At 36.4% G+C, this 24088-nt stretch overlaps 1 protein-coding gene and 1 long non-coding RNA gene across 2 annotated transcripts in view; one reads left to right on the forward strand and one right to left on the reverse strand.

The window, feature by feature from the left end:
- Positions 1-20156, forward strand: part of LOC129763434 (protogenin) — a 70611-nt gene extending 50455 nt beyond the window's left edge. The window contains exon 9 of the mRNA XM_055762498.1: positions 8118-20156. Within this exon, the coding sequence (XP_055618473.1) occupies positions 8118-8711 (594 nt within the window). The 3' untranslated portion in view covers positions 8712-20156. The remainder of the gene's footprint in view (positions 1-8117) is intronic.
- Positions 20157-21432: 1276 nt separating this feature from the next.
- LOC129763450 (uncharacterized) lies at positions 21433-22613 on the reverse strand. The gene is made up of 3 exons (XR_008740927.1): positions 22345-22613; positions 22127-22278; positions 21433-22072 (listed from the first exon to the last, which is right to left on the reverse strand). It is a non-coding gene; the product is annotated as an uncharacterized LOC129763450 (long non-coding RNA).
- Positions 22614-24088: the final 1475 nt, after the last annotated feature.

Below are 24088 nucleotides of genomic sequence, written 5' to 3' on the forward strand. Positions count from 1 at the left end.
CAACTTAATATATATCGATTTCATCACCATTATCCACAGTATTCATAACCTGTATGCATAATCAAACTCAAAATTTTCAAAAATTATCAATGATTTTGGTCCAATCGCGTGTTGAAATCATCGTAAATATACAAAGCTCTAACTTTATTACAATATACTGAAGACATGCAATGTTTGAATTGAATCTAAATAGAAATAAAATGAATAATTACGACCCAATCTTGCTTTTCAGTGCGTATAATAAACAAACATCATCACTTTTGTGGTTCGGAACTCTAATGTCGCATGTGCTGATGCAGCTTTGCGTGAATGTGTCAATGGGATTGCATCACGGGAACACCAAGTCAAATGCGTAGATGCGAATATTCCTTCGCTTGGACGCATTCACACGCAAATAATTTTTCATGACTGTTCCATACGAAAGCAGAACAGAAACGGATGCGAGTAAAAGTACTCGCGCCTTACATGTGTCCGCTTTGTTTTCCCAAACACTAATGCAAGCGAGCAAAAGAAGTCGCAGCTTGCATGTATTCGCGGTTTCTCCAGGTGCCTAGATTTTGCGTCCGTGTTCGGGAGCACATTACGATCACCAATCATCATCAATGAGCAATCATGATTTCAATGGCTTGCTTTCAAAGTAATTTTAAATTTCGATTTTTTTGGATCAATAAGTGACAATCATATAACTCGTTGACATTTTATCTTTCGGATGAAGTGATTATTATACCGCTCCAATCAGCCGGTAAATAGGTGTTAACGTGCAAAACCTTGCACTCCAGCGTCACTCTCTCGTTTTCGAAACTTTGAACTTACACCTCGGTACAGAAATGAAAGACGTAGTCCTACGTCAAAAAATATATTCTTCTCTGCGTAAATTTTCACTGAGACAATGTTTATTGAGATCATTTATGACATATTAGATGGGAGTACACCCCATTTTTGCTGTATTTAACGCTTGAAACGATTCTCAAAAGAATCACACGTGACACGCACCCAGGGGGGTCATATGCGGCCATCTTTTTGTAGCCAGCATGGAAAATCATGAGCATAGAAATCATAACCTGAAATCAAAATGAAATGCTCCGCGCGATCCTGCAGCAGTGATTTGAATTGCAAATCGCCCAGAAAGCTTCCGGATGGGTATCCACACATCGCTTGCCAAAGAAAACCATCCAACGTGATCAAATATTCACCTCTATTCCGAAACCCGAACGAGCTTGGAATTTTTTTCACTTTTCATTCTGAAATCCGAACGAGATCGACTTCTGCATTCTAAAATCCGTCCGAGATTCAAACCCATTCGACATATGCAAAGGTGGCAGCATTGATATAACCCAAACAAACGCGAAAATAATTCATCCGTTTTTATGAAGCTTACTCTATTAACATGCCCCAATGCAGTTTTAAATTGTTGAAATACGAATGAAAATTATTACTTAAATTATTATTATTAAAGTATTATTCAAATACTTTGAACACGTATGTCTCACCATAACTTAACTATTTTGTAATTTTCCAAGTATTTCCGCTAATAATAATATAACATCATTATCACACAGTTTTGTTTCGCCTCAAGGCAATGGAGCCCCCTTCTGCATATGTCGATTAGATTTATATCTTGGATGAATTTTAGAATGCTTGAATCTCGGATGGATTTTACAAGTCGATCTCGTTCGGGTTACAGAATGCAACATCGTGCTAATTTCAATTTATAGGTGATTAACCTATATGATTCCAAACAGTAAATAATACGTGAGCCCCCAGAGCGCGAGCCCTACTTTATGCTGCCTACCCTCAATTTGCATTGGGGATAGGGTTGCCAGAGCCCCGCACGCTCCTGGTCCATCGGCATCTCGTCGTCCCAGATCTTGGAAATGAGCTTCTTAAGGGAGACCCCTTATGGAATTTTGTAGCTGAAATAAACAAGTTAGGGGCTGTCCACATACCACGTGGACAACTTTAGGTAGGGGTTACGAAAATGTCCACACTTGTCCATGGTGAGGGGGGGAGGGGGTATAGACAATATCCACGTGGACACGTTGAATGAATATTTTGAAAAAAAACTGTTTACATCTGTGTTCAACAATATATGAAAATTTCTGCATTCTGCATTTTCAATAAATTCCTTCGTATTTATCGACAAAAAGGATTGAGCTGTCTGATAATGCTGAACATCTATATTTTTCATATAGTTGAACTTCTTTGCTGAAATGTGTATTCTGAGATTGTATTTTGGAGTGTATCTTTGAGGCAAACGGAATGAACCATAATCAGCTATCCCCAAAACTTGTCTTTACCAAGAGAAAGTCATCTTTGTATCTGGTGAAATTCGAACGGAATTCTGCATTATGCATTACAAATTCCAGCAAGTTCAAGTACGCAAGTAAACAAACCAAAATCAGCCAAAATCATTATAATTAGCCAATATGATAGGTAAGTGTTCCACCAGAATTATGCTAGATCCCATGTTTCTTCGACAGCCCGAAAAAAAAATTCTTGGAGTTAGACTGGGATGTGGTATTCGATGGAGTACCTATTTGGGCCGAACTCACCAGATATTGCATCTTCAGATGCCGTTGGTAAGAAGAGCAAGAATTTCGTCTCATGGAATGGCATAAAAAGTATCCTGCACAGTTTTTTGACGAGAAAACAAAAGGTCTGTAGATTTGTAGAGAAAAAAACGGTGCACATACAGTACCTTTCAAGAAGTTTTTTTTTTGTTTTTTATATCTGTATTATAGTGATTTTCAACTCATTTGGCTGGTTTGTCACTTTTACTTCCATTTTTGGAAGAATGTCGGGAGTGAGAATTGATCTCGTGACCTTCAGCGTGAGAGGCATGGATGTAACCACTACGCCAGATCGCCTCCTCTTTCAAGAAGTTAAAAGCACTCAAGTTTTTGAATTTTTCAGCGATCAGGAAAAGCTCGGTTGAAACGAAATGTAAATAGTGGGAAACATTAACTATCTTCGTTAATTCGATAAAGGAGTGATAATGTTAAATGGGGAGTAACATACGGTTCTAAAGTTATGAAACATCGTTACTTTGTTTTTTTTGGAAGGATTACAAAACAATGAAGGTTACAAAGTTTGTTTTATAAACGAAAGTAGTCATTGTATACCATTTTATCATTTGGACCGATATCTTTCGCATCTCTAAAAGCTAAGAAAAATGAGTGGTTCTATAGTTATGAAACGAAGTATGGAATCGTATAAGTGTGTATCCCAAAAATTATGCTTTTGTTTTTCCCCTACAAATTGGCAAAACTGTTTCGAATAGTCCTACATATCCCAAAACTTACGAAGTTGTACAGAAAGATCATTGGTAGATTTTTGTAGTGCAGATTGATGATTAGACGAAGATAGTTTTTTTTTAGAAAAGTTAAGTGAACAGTATCAACTATTAGGACAGATTTTTTTTAGCGTTTATAAGATTATCTATTTAAATTTAATTATTCTATTCAGGCGCGAAACATTAAAAAAACAAAACCACCAGTGTTTCATAACTATAGAACCAGATGGAAAAGTCAGGAGTAGAACAAAGTATTTCGGAATCATTTGTTGCTGTTTTTGTGTCAAAACCACCTCGATTATTGGGTAATTGGGCACCAGTTAACGAAATCCAGACGGCTTCATGGACTAGGGACTTCCCAGATCAAAACCCATTTGAGAACTTTGATGAATAATCTTATGAAGGGTAGATGTATTGAACTAAATTGAGTTACGGATTAGGAACTGGTTGTAAATCATGCAAAATCGATTTAAATTTTGGAAACGAGTGATAGTTTTCCATCTGGTTCTTTAGTTTTGAATCACCTTCTTTTTTTTAAATTTGTAGCGCCTGTACAAAACAATAAAGTTCAAATGGCCTGTTATTATGTTATTATATCCTACACTATATATTCCATTTCAGTCGGAAGCTTAAAGAACATTCCAGTTTAAAAACTGAAACAGCTCAACCAGCTTACGTTGATTTATAACAGAAAATGTCAGAGACTAGATTCACTAGTGATGTTTTTAACTAAACAGTGATACAAATAACTTCAAGGGCAATGTAAGGAAATAAACCAAAAATTGATTACAAACCGCTATTACTAATGAAGCTAACATTTTTATCAAGTAAAAACAGAGAAATGAAAATAGGAAAGAATTTAAAATAGAATTTATACACAACACAATTTCTTCCCCGAATTTTGTTTCCAAGAAGAGAAGAAAAGTCCACGTGGACAACAGAGGGAGGGGTATAGAAAATGTCCACTCTTGTCCACGGAGGGGGAGGGGGGTGTCTAAAATCACGCTTTTTCTGTCCACGTGGTATGTGGACAACCCCTTATCACAGTTTCGTTTCTGTGGAAGAGCTGGAACTATATTCACTCAATCAACGGTTTATCAAAACAATTATCGTTTTTAAACTCAGAAAATTTAGTTCGCAGTTGCGCAATATATTCTTTGTTCATATTTACTGAAATAAACTTTTCAACCTCAAGGCAAGTTTGATGAAATGCACTATACGCTATATCAATTAGAATAAACATTGAATAAGCTATCAAACTTTGTTCAAAGGTAAGTACCGTCGATGGGGGTTAAAATGAGTTATGGGGGTGAAATTGGACCAAAAATGGAGAAAGTTAATCTAAGTAATATCTTGATAAATATCGCGAATATTTTTGAAAGCTGTGGGCCGTTTAATAGGAACATATTTCCACAACTCCCAATGCATCATACTTAACTGTAGTACAAATAGTTATTATTTAATAATTCATCAAAGTTTGATGTGTAAATAGCCATCAAATAACACCTCAGAAAAAATCTCATGCCAAGCATTATACAGAACTACTAAAATTGTAAATATTGGACAGAATTATTCTTTAAATTACTGCCAGATGAGTCATTACTGATTTTGAACATAAACATTTTTTTTCCATTCGAATTTCAATATTTTCGAAATAATCACTTATTTACACTGAGTGGGGGTGAGAATGGGTCAAGCACAAAATTGAATTCCATGCCAAACCGATATAGTGATTGTCAGATTTTCATGAAAATTGGTAGTTTTATTCCTCATCGTAAATCGTTAATATTAGACCCGTATTTTTTATTTTTTTTCATCAGGGAGGCCATTTCCATTTTATGGTGGTCCGAAAAATCAACTTTTCCCCCTTTTTCCAAAAATAGCCTTTTTTAATAATTCATAACTTTTGAACTACTGGAACGATTTAGATGATCGATATATCAAATTGAAGCCAATGAGCTAGTTTTGTTTGAAAACCATTACCCTTAAAAAAAACCAGATTTTGTTTTTGTAATTATTGATTGTAATTGTTTTTCATAGCTTACATGGTTTCGGAACGAAGGTCACCATATTTTTTATATTTTTTTCTTTTGGTTCATTATTCTTATGCTACTGGACAACATCTGTGCGACTAGAATCTGATTTTTTAGCTTTTGTGGTATTTCATGTGGTTTCAAATTGGTATATCGATCATCTGAATCGGCCCGGTAGTTTAAAAGTTATGTCATCTTTGGAAAAAAAGGGAAAAATTATTTTTCGGACCATCGGTTAATTTTGAAAAATAATTACTCAATAACACAAAATAATCCATCTCTGAATTTTGGATATGTTATCAAAAAAAATCTTAGCTTTCAAGAAAAAATATAAAAAAATATAGCGCCCTGGGTCCCGAGACAACGTAAATAATAAAAAAAAATACAATCAATAATTACAAGATCATAATCCAAAGTTTCTGCAAGTATAATATTTTTCAAAAAGAGACTAGCTAATTGGCTTTAATTTGATATGTCGAACATCTGAATCGGTGCAGTAGTTTAAAAGTTATGCGTTTTTTAAAAAAGGAATTTTTGGAAAAAAGAAAAAAATATATTTTGGACCACCCTAAAATCGATTTGGTTACCTATTTAATTTGATATGTAGATCAGCCGAATCGGTACAGTAGTTCAAAAGTTATTAATTTAATAAAAAAAAGGCATTTTTGGAAAAAATGGGAAAAAAATATTTTTTGGGCAACCCTAAAAAGGAAATGATCACCCTAATGATAAAAAATACGGGTGTAATGTTTTGCGATAAAGAACAAAACTACCACTTTTCACGAAAATATGAGAACCACTATATTTGACATGGAATTTCCATCGCACTTCTAAGTGGATCAACAATATCTTCGTAACTTAAATAATCGTTCAAGACACTAACATGTTGTTGAATTATCTTGAAATTATTAAGAAATTGATTTCTAAATACAATTTTTAATAGACAATAATATTCACTACTGTGACCCATTGTCGCCCCCTCTAAGGGGTGAGATTGGGTCAACTTTCATTTAATCGTAGTCCAGTGAAAAATTAATATTATTCAACAATTCCTTGAACACTTGCGAGTGTTCAAGGAATGCACGTTTAGTGGTTAAGATACGAATGAATTGCAAAGTTTAAAGCCTCTTAAAAACAAAGAAGTGAAGAAGTTTGGTGGTGCCAGGCCGGTGCTATTTATTATGAGCTATTGAAACCGAACAACCGACATTGAAGAACGAACGAATTCAAATGATGCATTTGAGACCAAAAAACCTACATGGAAAGACTCGAACGGGAAACCCTAACCCACTCGCAATAATCCCCAGATATTATTATTATTACTTGTTCCGTTCGATGGCACACACAGCCTGATTCTGCGTGACATGTGAGGTGAGATGACAATTATCACTTATGTCACGCGATTCCGCCAGGCGTATGCCGTGAGAAATCTCACTTGAGTGAACTCTCACCATATTCCCGCTCTCAAATATACGTGACGATTGTCACATGAACTGGGATTTCTAGGTGACAATCGTCGACATGTGTTGAGGTGTCGACAGCGCAAAAAAACAAATGAAAAATGGAAGAGGAATAATAAGTGTCTTTCTGGGTCGTAGAAAATCGATAGTAATGGTATTGTATGTATCAATAAATTCAATTTATCTTCAATTTTCACAGTGCGAGTGACGAATTGCAAATAGTTTGAATTTTTTGTGAAAACGGTAGTGAATCTGTTAACCCTCAATCGAACGAATAAGCACACCGGAATTATTTCCATTTCATGAAATCTATTTATTTTCTCTAAAAGATATCTATCACATGGATCTTGCGTTTCATCTATCTAGCCGCGAGTCATCGTCACCGAACTGCATATCCATTTCAGAAACCGTGGTATACGCCGGAGCCGAAGCCAGAGCCACGATTTAACACTTAGAGCGCAGATAGCAGCAGCAACTACGACCAAAACAAACAAAAATGTTAAGCTTTACAAGATACATTCAACCGTTTCACTAAATCTAAATCAAATACCTGCAAATTCGGCAGAATGTCCTGATACACAACGAAATTTTTATGCTAAGAACAGGCCAAGTTGAATCAGATCTATAGATACGGTACTGACTGTAGCAAAACAAATATCCGACCTCTCTGAGCGAAACAAATGAAATTCTGGGATGCCAGATGTTTTTTCTCAAATATATGCGATAAAGTTCTGAAATATTTGTAAATATTTGCTAATGTCTGACATACTGACCAGCTTCGTTTATCATATGAAATCAATAATATTTGAAACAGCCTGCAGCAGGAATAAAAGGTTGTGACTAAAGCTGAATGTCGGCATATTCGTGAACATATGTGCAAATGTGACATCTCTGATCAGATTTGGCAACCAGCAGAATGAACGCCTGTCACTTGCTGTTTATCCTCTCACACATATTAAATGAACCTCTCACGGCATCCGATACGACTGTAGGAATAGAGTGAGGAGAGTTGCGTGATGGTGATGTGACAATTGTCATCTCACCTCACACGCCGCGTAGAATCAGACCGACGGTCTGGCTGATCGCTCATATGACATGAAAACATGAACATGAAAAATCACTTGATTCTTGGATAGTCTCAAAAGACTGAAACGTTTGCCGTAACGATATTCGAGGTCTGCCAGAAAAGGTGCTGAAACGTTGCGGTGAACAATATTTTGAATGATTGATTTGAAGCTATTTTTCCGCGATAGTTGCATTTTTACAAAAAAAAAACAAAACCGAGAGTTAAATTACGTTCCTAATAAATGTAAATTGATTGTATATTTTCAGTGTTCAAAAACGGACGCGAATTCTGGAGGATACAATTCTTCATCAGCCGTACTAAACACCTCGTTGTTTGATAGTAGTCAACGTGGTTTATTAGATGTAACAATGGATAGTAATAGTATAGAATACTACGATGATGATGTAACTAACTGTGATCAGAACGACGATGCTAGCCGATTGATAACTACAACTCCTTTCTCATGCATTGCAAGTTCCCTTGAATATTCCTCAGAACAGCAGCTATTCGAACGGTTACGGATAGCACCAGCTGAAAGTGAAATAGAGGAGGATGATAACAACAACGAACAGCAAGAAAATAACCTGTTGAACAACTTTCAAATCAACTGCATTCAACTGCAGCACCATCGACAGCAACTCCTCAATCCAAGGTATTTGGTAAGTCAATGTAAACACGAAGAATGTAACACGGATGAACGTGTCAGCTGTGCTCACAATGATGATGATGACGATAATCTAGAAAATTTGGATAACTCAACATCATTGCTGAGTGAGGATGGCCCCAACACAAAACCCTTACACCAACAACACTCATCCAGTTGGAACTTCCGGCAACCGATCGTTGGTCCGAATGGTTAATTGCATTATCACCACTCATTCAATGACCCTGCGAAGGCCCAAATAAATAGTGTCCGTCCCAGTTGTGTTTGCAGATTGTCTATGGGATTATATGTTCATTCATCTACAGATGCAGCCGCAGAATAAGCTATTCCATTTGGGTCTCAAAATTGTGATCGCCATCTTTCGAAACAGCGAAACGATGTTTATAGCATTTTGGTTGCAGCAAGTTTTCGAGCTCTTTGCTACCATTTCATATTTTTACCGAAGAGTATGGCAAGTTTCAGTATGAAGATAATCAAGCAGGAAGTATTCTATCAAAAGAGGCTTATTATGCAACATAATTGGCGCATGAATGCCTCTGTTTGCGGTGTCCGGTATTCAAATGATGCAATTATTTCGAACGATCCAGTTATAAATGTAAACTATACGTTAATGCACAGTTATTGATTAAAAAATTCTAAATTTGCTGCTTACTTTATCCAAACCAGTCATCTTCCACGATCATGAATGAACTCAACGTACCTAAATGCAATAGAGGTTAATTTATAAGTTTAAAGTGTTGTTTAGAACAACTTGATTCTGTAAAAAACACTCATTTAAAATGAACGAAGTGTGCAGGTTTGCAGACATGATAAAAAAAAATATAGTGAATAAAACGAACAAAACACATAAAAATGAAGCATAAGATATATTACAAACTGGTACCTGAAACGAACAGTAGAAAGTAAGTTGATCTATTGAACAATACTACTAAAATAAATTACATTGGGAAACTACAAAACTAAACATGTGAATACAGGCAAAGAGTATATACCAGATGAAGTATAACGAGAGGTTAATTAATATACTTTAGGAGTTTCACTTCGATAATGTAAAAGAGAGAGAGAGAGAGTCAGTTGGGCGGACCTTATTGGAATGAGAATGTGACATTACTTTAAGCCACAAAAAGCGAACCGTAAATAGTGTATCCTGTAAGTGAGACGCTGTTTTGAGAGGCTGTATTAGCGAACAGCGAAATTGAACTTATTTTGATAGTTTAAGCCTAACCACATCGACTACATTGTGCATGTACATTGAAGGTCATCAATTGAATTTGGAGGGGATTTCGATTGAATTTGTTGATAAAATCAAAATGATTGCAATTCTGGTAAATTGAGAAAATATGAAAATACATTCGCTTTGATAATGATGGCTCAGTTAGATTTTTTATACTCGCAGCGCCTTCTATGTAACAACAAGTGTGTGTAAATTGGCATTAAACATTGGCATATACACGATACAAAACATAACAATGGAACAGGACAGGAACAGGAAACGAAACAAAGGAATCAACGGCAAAGAAACGTGTTTAACGTGCCTTGTTTGTATAAAACGACAGACGAAATAATGTAAACAAAAAGTTCATCGTAACGAGAATATGTATCAGCTTCAGCCAATCATCAGAAATATTTTTTTTCGGGTTTCCAAACATTATCAAGTAACAGGCGAACAGAAGGTTAGAATGGGAGACTACAGTGCCATCTATTGTTACGCGTGGAAATGACAACAATTTGAACGCCGTTAGCTGTAATGGTATACTAAGAATACTAATCACATGTGCAATATAACCAATAAATCAAACAGATCAAAACATTACATTTCACCTCACATTTGCAGATGCGTGGAAAGTTACAACTGTCATTCTAGTAGGAGTTTCAAAATTTTTAATCCAAGTTAAATCCAGAGTTTTATTTATATAACCACCGTTCAGAAACCTTTTTTCTATTGTAATGGCAGCACACATTCGTCTCGATTAGTGTGTTTCTAGTGAAAATGCATCAATTAGCAATAGTGAACTTCGGAGAACTCCTCAGTTCCTACAGAAATGCCAGAATGACTCTTATAATCTATTCCATAAAAAACGATAGAATTTTTTTCGTAAATGTAACCCCCATACGGCTATCACTGATCATTAGAGCGTGTTGGGTTGGTGTCGTTTTCACAATGTATTTTGCTAATGATCTTTCTTCGTTATTGAAAGCAATAGACTCACAAGCTGATTTTGTGCACAGTTGAGGCTGATTGAACAAGGAGCTAGAATTGGTCAATTCTGCACCGCTAATGCAGTAGCTGTGAATATTTCATTTCCTAGGTTCAATAATGAGGACTATAAGAGACGCCATGCACGATCCTCATAAAACATAAGCAAACGATGAGATTAGATCCAAATTGGCGCTGAATGTTCTCTCGAAGTGCAACAACCAACTACTCACAAAATTAAACGTACATCGTCAGCAATAATATTGTCAGTGTTCCCACCTCGAAATATAAAACAAAATTGAATTATAAATTTATGAGTAACAAAATGTTGTTGTTGAACATCGATATTCGTCGATATAGAATTTGACCTCGCACGAATTTCAGTACTCATGGCTCTTTCGTGCATTTCAAAGCGAATCGGACATTGCTAAAGTTTGAGGCAATGTACAGTACTGGCAACAAATTACAATACACTCTGTTCTAAAAATGTAATCAAAAGGGACACGAATACGAAGCAGTTATCGAGATTTTCTTTTTTCAGTATTAAGATTGCATGTCATCCTACCAAGTGAGAAGGAAAATGTTTCGTTAAAGTTTGGCTTGCTCTTCAAAATAGTGAAAGGAATATTAATTGCTCATTTTGGTCTGGCAAATAAAAAAAATACAAGTCGTGTATTTGAAACAAAAGCATAAAGAACCAGTCACTAGTATTTCGTTGGCACAGATAACTGCCTGCAGACTTTCGACCAAGTTTTGCAGGTAATGTTGATCAATTTGTTTCCACTTCGTTCAAAGTTCCTCAAACAGCAGAGTTTTGTTAGTCGCAATGCTTTCATCCGTGATTAAGGCGGCCAATCCATCAACTTCACACGAGATTGACGGAAGTAGGACATCGCAAGTGCCGTATGCTTTGGATTGTTGTCTTACAATCCAATACTTCGGAAAACTGATCTTCTGTGCTGAGCTCTTCAAATTGTGCATAAGGATATCAATGTACTTGTCAGCATTCATCTTACCATCGATTTGAACTAGGTTTCCAACACCCGACCAAGCAAAACACACCCAAACCATGATGCGGGTCAAGCAGCTCCTCTCCTTGCTTAATCCCTACTCGGTTTCATTCCGAAAAGCTCGAATTTGCTTTCATCTGATCACAGCATCTTTTTTTTCAGATGGCATTTGGACGTATTTATTGGCGAACTCCAAACAAGTCGCAAACTTGCTCCTTAATCCTTGCTGTTGCAGTCTCAATCGCACTGTCCGTTTCGATATGTTCAATGATAAGCTTTCTTTTATAGTTCTGCTTGTAGCTCTTGGGTTTTTTCGCACTTCTCTGACGATTCTGGCATCTTCCCGGTCCGTTGTCAAGCGTTTGCGTCCATGTCCTACTCGGTCGCAAACGGTACAAAGCTCTTGGTACTTCTTCAAAAGTTTCTGAATCCCACCAATGCTTACGTTGTACTTGGCCGCTATGTTCCGAAAAGATACGCTATCTTGATGGTCCTTAACTATTAGTTTCCGCATAGAAATTTCGATTTTCATGATCAGCAAGAAAAAACTTCGAACAACTCGCGAAACTGTATTGGTAATCAACAAACTCAATCTGGCTTTAGAGAATGATGCCACCCAAACACCGAAAGCGTACAGAAATGCCATTGATATCAGTAATGGCGCGCCATCTCCAGCTGAGTACGAAAACTGTTCATCTGTACTCTATTTTGAAACACATTCAAAATTACTGGCACAACCAATGTACAATCTTGTACTGCAATCCAAAAACAATATATGCGGTGATAACTGATATCTTAATTATGTAGAACAAACGATTCATTAGCAAAGAGGAACAATTTTAAACAGTGTATTCTTCATTATTGCCAGTACTGTACGATTAGTTTCGTGAGTTACTATAAATCTGCAAGGATCATTTCATTCGTCCGCTATATACACAAACCAGTCCTCAGTCGAAGCGTTTTCTGTTGTTAAAAAAAAACCACAGTAGAACCCCGATTATCCGCGATTATCTGGCAAGGTCACTCCGGATAACGCAATAAAAGTGAAGTGCAAACGCGAAAAAACGGTATTTCAGCCTGAAAACTATGTTTCATCAATACAGAAGTCATTAAACTATCCATCTGTAAGGTCGTTGAAACCCAGAGTTGCCAACAAAATTTTTCAAAAAACTGGAAGATTGCTCTGAAAAAAAAACTGGAAGAAACGTGGATCCTGTGAAACCGTTTGTTTTAAGAAGTTCGGTTATGATTTATCTAAAATGATGTTTTTTACATATTCCAAAGCTTGAGAAATACAATTTTCTTTGATGTTTTGTACAGTATTTATATGTAGTTCATAAAATGGCGAAATGAACAAATTAATCATTTCATTCGAACAGGTCAAAATGACATTTCCCACCACTCAAACATTGTTATGAAACAATAGTTGAGAATCTTTTTTCTAGAACCTTTAGAAAATACGGTTTTATTTGGGTAAAACTTGAAAAATATTGTATTTATTGCTTCATGTCCATAAAATCGCTGATAGAAGATCGTCGTAAAATTGCTCGGTAATGTGAATCATTGAGGTACATAGGGACAAGTTTTCTGGTTATAGTTCACTTCATTGAATCTAAACTCAATCTTCTGTCCTTTTTCTTTCATCGCGATTTTTGACATTTCTCTAGTGTTTGTATTGATCAATTTCGTTGCCATCTTTTTCACACTCACAAAGAATGGTGCTCCCGTGGCCGAGTGGTTAGCGTCACACCTAACATGCAGGGGGTTTGGGTTCGATTCCCGTTCTGGTCGGGGGAATTTTTCGTCAAAGAAATTTCCTCCGACTTGCACTGTGGTCACGCATATTATCTAGAGCTTGCCACTCATGATGCATTCAAGGCGTGTTATTTGGCATAGAAATCTCAACTACATTTTGGTTTGGTTTGTTTCAGCTCCCATTCGTTCACCTTTGAATAGGGGCATGTGGGAACTGTAACGAATGGGAGTCGAAACCAAGGGGTTACTGAGATGGCCGCCATTTTGTAGCCAGCATAGAAAATCATGAGCATAGAAATGATAACCTAAAATTAAAAATAAAGTGCTTCGTGCGATCCTGCTGCAGTATTTTAATCGCGAATCGCAAAATAAAGCTTCCAAATGGATATCCAAACATTTAAGAATCATCCAACGGACTCATTGGCTACAGACCATTGCAAATGCTGAGTATATTTGCATCAACATTGACTATAAACAATAAACAGCGACATGAGCGCTAGCTTTATGCTTCCCACGTTCAATTTGTTTTGGTTGAGATAGGAACTATGATATCATGTACATTTCTCTTTCAAAATTGTACGTTATATCGAAGCATAATAAAGAACCCAGAAACATAGCATATGTTACTATATTGTGATGCTGTTTGGGTATAGTAAGTAAATAATGATGAAAAAGTTCAACTAGGAGATGAAGCCAACCTTTCTCATGATGTTTCCCATTATGAAGGACAAAATCAAAGTCAAAGCTCGAGTCATTTAGAACCCGGAAACACAAAACCAGGTGTATCTCGGGATTGGTTAAAGGTACAAAAAATGTTTTGTATCAAAATACAGATAATTTGTTGTTCTTCTGAAAAAAATATTTATCTACAGTTTTGATTAATTTTCATGTTTCTCTTCGGATACCTCTATCGAAGTTTGGACTCTCTGTTGATCAACCTCAGCGGCCATTTTATTCCACAATCTCTTCATGTCTGCAGCATTCCAAGTCACTTTGGCACCCTTCTTGAAATTCGCTTGACAATTGGCCAACATTTTTCTTTTGGGCGGAATTGGGGGCGATTCGGAGAGTTGAGGTCTTTTTCAAAGCAATCGATCCCATCGTCACGGTCTCACTGAGGCACCTATTGGCTGTGGTGGCAGCTTACCAAATCTGATCAAAACTTCACCGGACGTTTCTGCAGGCACTCTCCTCTATACATTTTCGAGTCCATCGTCATGTTTGTGACGAGAACCTTGGTTTTCTGTCCACAGCTTCAAATCCCTTGCCAAATCAAGAACTCCCTGGCAAATTTATCAGCGGAAACGAACTCAAATTTGCTGAGAACGTTTCCTCAAGCAGTGGTCTTATATAGTCTGGGAGCTGTACAAAATCCATCTTCACGTACGTTTCGTCATCCATCAGCATGAGTCTTTCGTACTTTATCAAAACCTTGTTAAACAAATTTCGAGCGCGTCTCTCTTGCCTCAGCGTCCTGTTTGGTTGCATGCTGGCACAGAATTTACGATAATCTTCTAACATGTGGATGCTCCGGATGGTACTTTGGTTAGCGTTGTGTTTGTGGCGATGTCGTAGTCGGAGATTTCCGGGTTTGCGTTAATTATTCTCAATGCCTTCAACCTCAGCTTCCGATCGTATATTCTAAGACGCGTTCTCTGATCCATCGGAACAACAGTTGCACGTTCACGAGAACGTTTCAGCACATCATACACTGCAATTTTAGCCACTTTCAGCGATTTCGCGATTTTAGTATCTTACCACGAAGGATTTTTAATGTGGGTGTCCCAAATCAAATTTCTTCTCTCGGTATCCATCCTGCACAACTTTTTCAAAACAAAATGGATCAACTAAAATTTTCACCGTCGAAAGATATAGATTTTCAAAACAATTTGGTGTCAAAAGATTTGAGATACGCCTACTACGACCGCTGCTATAAAATGAACAATTCCGGATTCTAACTGAATCAAACCTTAAGGGTAAATAGATAAAATGACAGCTTGCACCTTTATTCTTCAGCACGAGTGTTCAAGCCATATTGCAGAGTATGTAATGCAAAAATGAAAATTCATTTGAAAGTCCTGATTATGGGCTATGGTTTCAGACATGAGACCATAATAAGCTTATTCATAGTGTACAATACAAATATATTTTGTCTCTATGGGATTTGAAATACTCCAATTGAAATTTGAGAAACTAGACCCAGGCCACTAAATGACCGTTGTGGAACCTGTGAGATTGAAATGAAACTCTCAGTACCTATTCCGGAAGGATTTTTTACACATTCAAAAAGTGTACGTTATATCGAAGTTCCCCTGTATTTCGATACATCCAAAAGGTATGGATTGGCATGAGATACGAGGTGAAATACCATAAACATCCAACCACAATATCACTTCAATACTCAAATAAGCACATTCAATGCTAAAACAACACTCCTTGAGAAGCTATTTCTCTTATTTTTTTAGAATTATTCATTGGTACTGCATATTTGCAATGGTACTGCACACTTGCAGAAAAAACACTACTCTATAGGAGAGTTTACACGTAAAACTAATGCTATTTAGAACACAATTTTTTTGAGTGACCATGAGAAACTGATATTCAATTGATGTAAACAAGCAAGGTTTCTTGGGTTTTATATTCATATCAATTAAAGTCAATGAAGCACATTCACTCTATGATCCCCTGAACTTTAGAATGATTTGGAGAATCTGATGTTTATATAAACCCAAAGCCAGCATAGATCGCGGGCTATATGAACTATTTTGGGTAAGTTTTATTGCTATGAACATTGTACCAGTCGTGGATGAATTGATAGATCAATTGGTGTGGACTTCAGAATGGTTGGGATGACCTAGAATATCTCATATTTTTTTATGAATTCAAATACACTGTAGCATGTTGCTGCTTGGGTAGGCTGTTAAATGAAATAAAAACTTAAAGCTACCCTGTTTTTGAAGTCGTTTCATAAATTTCTAGCATACGGGAAAGCTCTTCGCTTTGGCATTTTCGACAATATACCTAGGAATTGAACGAAATAGGAAGAACCAAATTAAAGCCTCGCCTGTCGCAGAAGTCCATGAGGTAGATGAAAAACGGCTGAAAAACAATATATTTCCACCACACGCACTGTGCGCTAACCGTATTTTTCAGCCGAGTTACATCTATCTCTTCATGGATTTCTGCGACAGGCGAGGCTTTAATTTGGTTCTTTCCATTTCGTTCAATTTGTCGGTGTTTGGTTGAAAATACCAAAACGAAGAGCTTTTCCAAATGTTGGAAACTTATTAAACTACAACTGTCTCTGAATTTATATAAATATCAGCTGTTCTAGGTCTTCCAAAACATTTTGAAGTACAGACCAATTGATATACCATTTCATCCACGACCGGTACAATGTTCATAGCAAGAAAACTTATCCAAAATAGTTCATAGAGCCCGCGTTTTATGCTGGCTTTGAGTTTATATAAACATCAGAGGTTATAGATCCTCTAAATCATTTTAAAGTTCAGAAGGTCATAGAGTAAATGTGTTGATATGAATATAAAACCCAAGTAACCTTGCTTCTGTTTACTACAGTTGGATATTAGTTTCTAATGGTCACTCAAAGGATTTTTATTTCCACGTCGCATTAATTTTACGCATAATCTGAAATCTCCTAGAGAGAATATGCTTATGGTATTTTTATTTGGTATTTTACCTCGTATCTCATGCTAATCCGTACCTTTTTGAGGTAACCAGAAACGTAATTAATCACATTATCGAGCAGTATTGCGACGATCTTCTATCAACGATTTTATAAACATGAATCAGTAAATACGAGATTTTGCAATTTTTTGAAAAATATTATTGGCAACCCTGGTTGAGTGTGTAAGAAAAAAAAGATCGATCTAAAATAAATCTGACTTGATTTGAAGGGATAATATTTATCATTGTAAATTTTTTGTTAAGTAAAATGAGTAAAACTGATGCACAAATAAAAAAAAACTGGAAGATTTTAGGGTTCGACTGGATGACTGGATCAAGAAAAAAACTGGAAGAATCCAGTTTAAACTGGAACATTGGCAACGCTGTGTATACCAGCGGTCAAATGATGTGAAAGCCATGGTCAAAACAAAAGAGCAAGAGTCTACCCTTCACTGACATATTTCGGAAAGCTATGTATAATTAGTATAGAGCTAGCTCTACTCTACTGTATATGTTGAATTTGATACGTCCCTTCTGGTTCGGTATATTATTTCTCTCAATTCTAAGAAGTATGCGCAACCGGTATCATAAAAGATTTAAATTATTTTTAAATAAGTATAGAACGAAACCAGACAATATATGATCCATATTTTCCAAAAAAAAAAATTCAGATGAATACATCTCTTCGACTACAATTATTCTAAGATTGAACTACTACTTGAAGACCAATGATTATTTCAGCATGTGATTTTCTTTGTTGTCAGACGCATTATTCATTTTATCTCGTGTCACACTTCTCATCCCGTATCGGAAACTTGGGGAGGGCTTTAACTGAGGCACCACTGAACGGCAAGCCGCACCGATCCGTTGGCTTTCGGATAGAGGACGACACTTTTCGATACCCCAATGCCACATGCTATATGTTGCATAAAGATTGTCTCAGTGGAATCTCATCTTCAGAAACACAATCACAGTTGATGTAGGCCAAGAAAAAATTGTACCATTCAAGATGTTGACCTCTGTTACTCATTACTAGAAAACACATTCATTCAACGCAACGTTTCACTATTTGTTGTAAATATACTGCATCATTCCATTGTTAGAAAGTCAACTCGCTACCGAAGTTGTAGTACTTCAGCCAATTAACAATCTTTTACTTTTGATATACCGTTTCAAAAAAAAAACGTATTATTCCGCAATGTGCGATAAATGTTTTTGTCTGGCATATTCTGCATGTTGAAATTGGATAACTTTAAAATCTGATCGCATCGTTATGGGAACGTTTAATTCCACGCCGCATCCATTCTTATAATGACGATCATGACGATTTCCATGACATTCACCATAAACGAACATTTGTTGTCACTTGTTGTTTGCTCATTTTCGATTATGGTTAATCACATTACCTAGTGAGAGAACCAAGATTAATCCCCATTGAAAGATATTATTATTACTAGAAGCACAAGAGTTTTGGAAAAGTATGCTATATGTAATGACCAATGAAGATCTACCCTCACTTCAATTCTCAAAGTGTGCTCTGAACTTGATTTAAGTTAGTTTTATACTTTTATTATTATTAATTTATCGGTAAAAATAGTGGATAACCACAGATGATCCACTTTTCCAACAGCCAACCAAGCAAGTAGATGGAAGTGGAAAGTGAGGAGTTAAGTGTCACACACTATGTTATAATACTGCATTCAAAAGATTGCTGAATATAAAACCACTTTTGTAACGAACATCATATTTCTAAGAGGAAAACATATGTTTCGTCAACATGATTGTAGATAACAATTTTACACTGTTTTTCTAGATATCTCTAACTTTAAAATTTTTCTACAGTTAAACACAGTTACCATTCAATTTTTCAGCATAATAGTTTGTTCTATTTATTTTTTTTATATATATATTCCTCAATGTATTATTTCTCACACATCCTACTTAACTTCTGTTCCATTTTTACTAAACATATCAGAACGCCGTAACAATCGTCCGCAATTCTTTGAGATCAGTAGACCCGATACACCCCTAACGATTCCCTTAATTTTAGTTCTCTAACTCATATGCATCCGTTCAAGTAAACCAAATGAAATAATAGATGCAAGTTCCAGTCACTCGCCACACTCGGATACATCTATAGCCAAAGTATTTCTCAGTTATTGTTCTTAGATGTATAATAGACAGACATTTAACCGTTCAGAACAGAAAATTAAGTTAGATAGCGGCAGCAGAATAGAGCGAAAAAAAACCGAAACAAATATTGTTCACACCACGACTACTTCCGTAAACTGTTCTCACATTCCACAATTCCATGAATCAAGCAGTAACACAATTTTGTTCGTATTTTTAGTTTATTTCCACATATGAAAACGAATAGTATTTATTCTTAATATATAAATACTTGATTCAGTAGAAGAGAATCTCTTACTCCATATTGTATAGTGATTATAGATGAATTATTTAACTAAAATGAGAATGATTTTATTTATTTCACATGCCTACATGAGAATACAACCAAACAAGTGGAAACAGGTTGGTTTATTGCTATATAAGTGTTTCTGTTTCGAGTATACTTAATCACTTGCAATCGTTCATAGGAAACGACCTTTACAAGCATAGAAATAAAGCAAAACAGATGATAATATTGAACGAAACAATCAAGAACATAAGTAGCAAAGCTTCCTGATCGATGACTATTATTTTTTTTACTTAATTGGTTAGTTTTAACTCGTTGACTCAGACTAAAGAATTGATTATGTTTGATTTATTTTAATATTCTTATTGTTTTCATGTAGAACTGACGCGAACGAAAGAACACATTCTTGGATGAATTGTTATCTACCTCATAACGACAAGATAATTTTAAAGGACTTTGTTTTAATTCTGATAAGATGAAACACAATGAACGAAGTAAATTTTATTGATTAATTTTAGTCATTCGTGTATAAAATATACAGTATACAATAAATAACAAAAGGTTAAAAAATAAATGAAAAAGTTCCGTTTTATTTCGATCCGAATTAAATATGCAAGTCATTCGAGCAAGACTCTATCATTTCACCATCCATAACTGTTTTATTATAGAGCAATTCCACACCCAATTACCAGAAAACAGCCAATTTTACCATGTCATCCCCGATTTGTTTTCAAACCCTATACAAAAGATGATAGCCACACAAAAAAAAAAGTGTTTTCATATTCATATGTCGAGCCACATATTGAAATGAACATCTAAAAATGATTTGGATCGGTTATAACTCGAATATATCTTAATATCTTACAAAGATGTTTGCATCAATTGCCTATAAATATTTCTACTCATATATTACAACCAGAATAACATCTTTTTTAGATAAACATTGATTGAATAATTGTCAAATATCAGCAAAACATTGAATCGTAAGTCACTCCCCTTGTGATTTTACCGCCAACGGAATCAAATGAATTCGGCAGTTGCCTTCCGAAAACATCATTCAGTTTCTATCTGCGAAGCAGAGCACATAACCCACTCTACATTGTTGTGTCAGATTGGTCCCAACAAATGGTGTCGACAACGATGCCGATATCGTGCCATTTTGCAATGAATTTGTCGACCTACCCTTCGTATTCGACAACCAATTACGAGCCAACGATGTGCCAATCCGGGTGACCGGAATAAATCGCCACAGTAAACAACTGCAACAGAAACAACCGCTTAGAAAAAGTGTAGTAGGCTAGAAATATTTGGCGCGGGAAAAACATCATGTGCCTCACATTTCTATTATAAATTTATTCTCTTGTTCTCGTTTTTCGAAATTTATTCTGAGGACAATGTAATGGGGACGAAGTCCCCATTTGGCGAGGATAAGGAATCGAGGCGGCCCATGCCGCCAAGATGACGCAATCCGAGTCCACCGCCGACCCGCCGTCGGAAGCGGCGGTGTCTCGCACGCAAACCTGGGATCCACTGATTGCCCGGTTAGTTTGAAACATAGGATACGATCCTTTAGCAATGTCCGACCGAGCTCTAGCGAGCGTCGGACGGTATACGTCTGCCCGGGGCGTTACGTTTGCCTGGGGCGATACGTTTGCCCGGTTAATTCTTGTTTTGAAATACAATACCGCGCCACAATATTTATAGCCTACTACACATTTTATAAGCGGTGGTTTCTGTTGCAGTCGTTTTCTGTGGCGATTTATTCCGGGAACCGCCAATCCGACACCACGTCGACCGATCGCAGCACTGCTTGAATCTTATTGTAGCATTAAAAAGCGTTTTTTACAATCATTTTATTCTACTCATTAACAAAGAACAGATAAATACAAAATATTCTATATCTTTACATTCTATGACATTCGTAACGTTTGCTTCGTCACCAAAGATATCAACCAAGTACCAAAAATATTCGTCGTAATATCCGCTTGAGATACAGCTTCTGCAGCGATTGGTCCCCGCCACGGCCAGTAGCTGATAGAATATGTGAAAATTGCGCTTCTCGCACTCTTATGTACCACTTTTCTTATCTCCAATATGTAGTTCAAAATGTTGCTACCCTCCTGTGCACCGGTGAAATAAAATGTCTTCGCACTCTACCCAGATATCTTCGTTGCATTCGTGCTTTAAGCGACAACAGCAGCAGCTAACTTCGGGGATAGAGCCATCTGCTGACGATTGTGGTGAGATGAGCTTGTTGGTTTGGCTTTTTCAGCAATACATTCACCGATGTTGGATACGGAAGATATGGATCTAACAAGTACCACACTATCCGTGCTGAAACTTTCGCAGCTTTGACGATCGGCAATGCAATTGAATGAGTACAGCGATGAATTGCTTAGCAATGGAAGAGGGATGATGGTTGATGTTTTTATCACATACTCTAGCCGAGATTTCCATACGTTATAATGCGGGAGAAAGAGCAGTAGCAACAGCTGAAATATAATAAATTTTAAAGGATAATATTCTATCGTCTTCGCCAGTAATACCATTCTGTTCATCCTCCTCAGCTTAGTCGTAATATATCGTTACTAATCGTTTCATCTTATTGACATCCCCCCTAATAAATTATTCAATCGCTGGTGTTTCAGCTGCATGTCCTCCAGAATGGATTTGGTGCATGAAATTTGTGCCGCAACAGCTGAAATAAGATGAAGTTTACTTTTGAGAATAATGAAAATGTAAGCCATTTGATTCGGAAAATTACTTTGTGCTGTTGTTACCACTCAAACACTGTTTCAATGTTTTGTTTTTACATGTAGCACTCGCTTTCGTATCTTGAATGACAGTTTAGCGAGAAAGAGAAAAAGCAAAGGTGCCGTGATGCCATTTCCCTCTGTTCAAGTTATCTTGTAGAATTATAGCTGAAACTATAGACATTGATGGCTGCGGGGGGCAAGACGAGGTCAGATTCCAGCAGTTTTGTAGCACTTTTCGTCGCACGGTCGACATGGTGTCCATAACCGCTCGAAAATGTATGAATCTGGGAAGCTAGAGCATAAAATATCATTAGCGTTAGCGATTGCAGCTGCAACGCCGACTGCGGTCAACGAGCTTTAATTTTGTTGCGCTCTTACACCCAAAGTTAATTTTTAGCGCATGTTATGGCTTCCCGATTTATTACATTAAATGAGCCGAAAAATAGCAGAAAATGTTCTACTGTCCAATACGTGTATATCATTTGTACAATATATATACTAGAGCCAATATGAGCGAGCGAAACAGGAGACACATTTAAATGAAAGTATATGAAAGCTTTTCGTATAGTTTGCCAAATGCACGGCCCAGACAGAGAAAGATACATTCTCGTTCACGTTCTTCTTTATCCTCTTAGAAAACACTTCCCAACTTAATTTTATGATGAGGTGTAATATTGGGCCCTATTATAGAAATCGAATCGAGGATTCGATACAATCACTATCACTATCACACCGAGTAAAATCTGGAATTATAGAAATCGAGGAAAACTGCTCGATTCGTTAGCAAGCTCGAATGTCAGCGGTTGTGATGAAATATTTTGAAACGAGTTTGTAATGTTTCACGAAACAGTATAGAAAGGATGCCAATTCTTTTTTTGAGGCATCATCTATGAAAATGTATTTCCAAAAGTGTTAATATGGTTATCTTTTGTAGTAAATAGATATTCCCTCAAAGAATAAAGCTTAATAGGCGTAAGGCACGCATGCATGTGTAATAAAAACGACAGCGTGGAACAATTTGCTTTACACAAAATATAATTATTAGAAAATGAACTTTTTCATGTTTTTTGATGATTGCAATCTATGGAATTCCGTAAAGAGTCATGCACGAATTTCCCTTTTTTTAGCAAAACAACTTTTGTTATTCATGTAATGCAATAAGTAATTCTCTTTTAGCGTCGATTTCTTGCTGTAGCGGCGTTAATAGCTTTATTGTATTGGGGCCACCACCTGTTGCTCTAAATTCTCGCTTGTTGTGTGCTAGTGTTTTCTTTACCTTTCCCCTCATGTCAATCGAAACCTGTAATTTAAATAAAATCATTATTGTTTTGCAGGATAGCTTTAGCATATGGTATAAAAAGTTTGGCATCTTCAGTAGGAGCATTGTACCACGGCGACCATTAGTTTGATCTATTGTAGTTAAAGTGGTGTAGTTTGGTATAGTATAGTAATTATAAAGAAAATTGCTACCAAAAATAACGTACTAATGTATGCTAGTAGAAGTAAGCAATGTTTAGGTAAGAAATTCAAAGAGTATTATAAAATTTACTTATGAAAGTTATGTGTATCGTAAAAGAAATACTTACTTTCTACCATCCTGAACCAAGATGCATTGGTGGTCTCAGTGCATTAAGCTCCTCTCTGAATTCCTCTAACTTTTCCTACACCGGGATTAAATTAGAACTGCCTCCACAAAAACCTCGCTTTCATTGGTTCAACGAGCCGTTCAAACTGGTGGTGATTTGGTTTTTT

The sequence above is a fragment of the Toxorhynchites rutilus genome, chromosome 1, assembly GCF_029784135.1.
Source record: "Toxorhynchites rutilus septentrionalis strain SRP chromosome 1, ASM2978413v1, whole genome shotgun sequence".
In the NCBI taxonomy this organism is placed as follows: domain Eukaryota; kingdom Metazoa; phylum Arthropoda; class Insecta; order Diptera; family Culicidae; genus Toxorhynchites; species Toxorhynchites rutilus.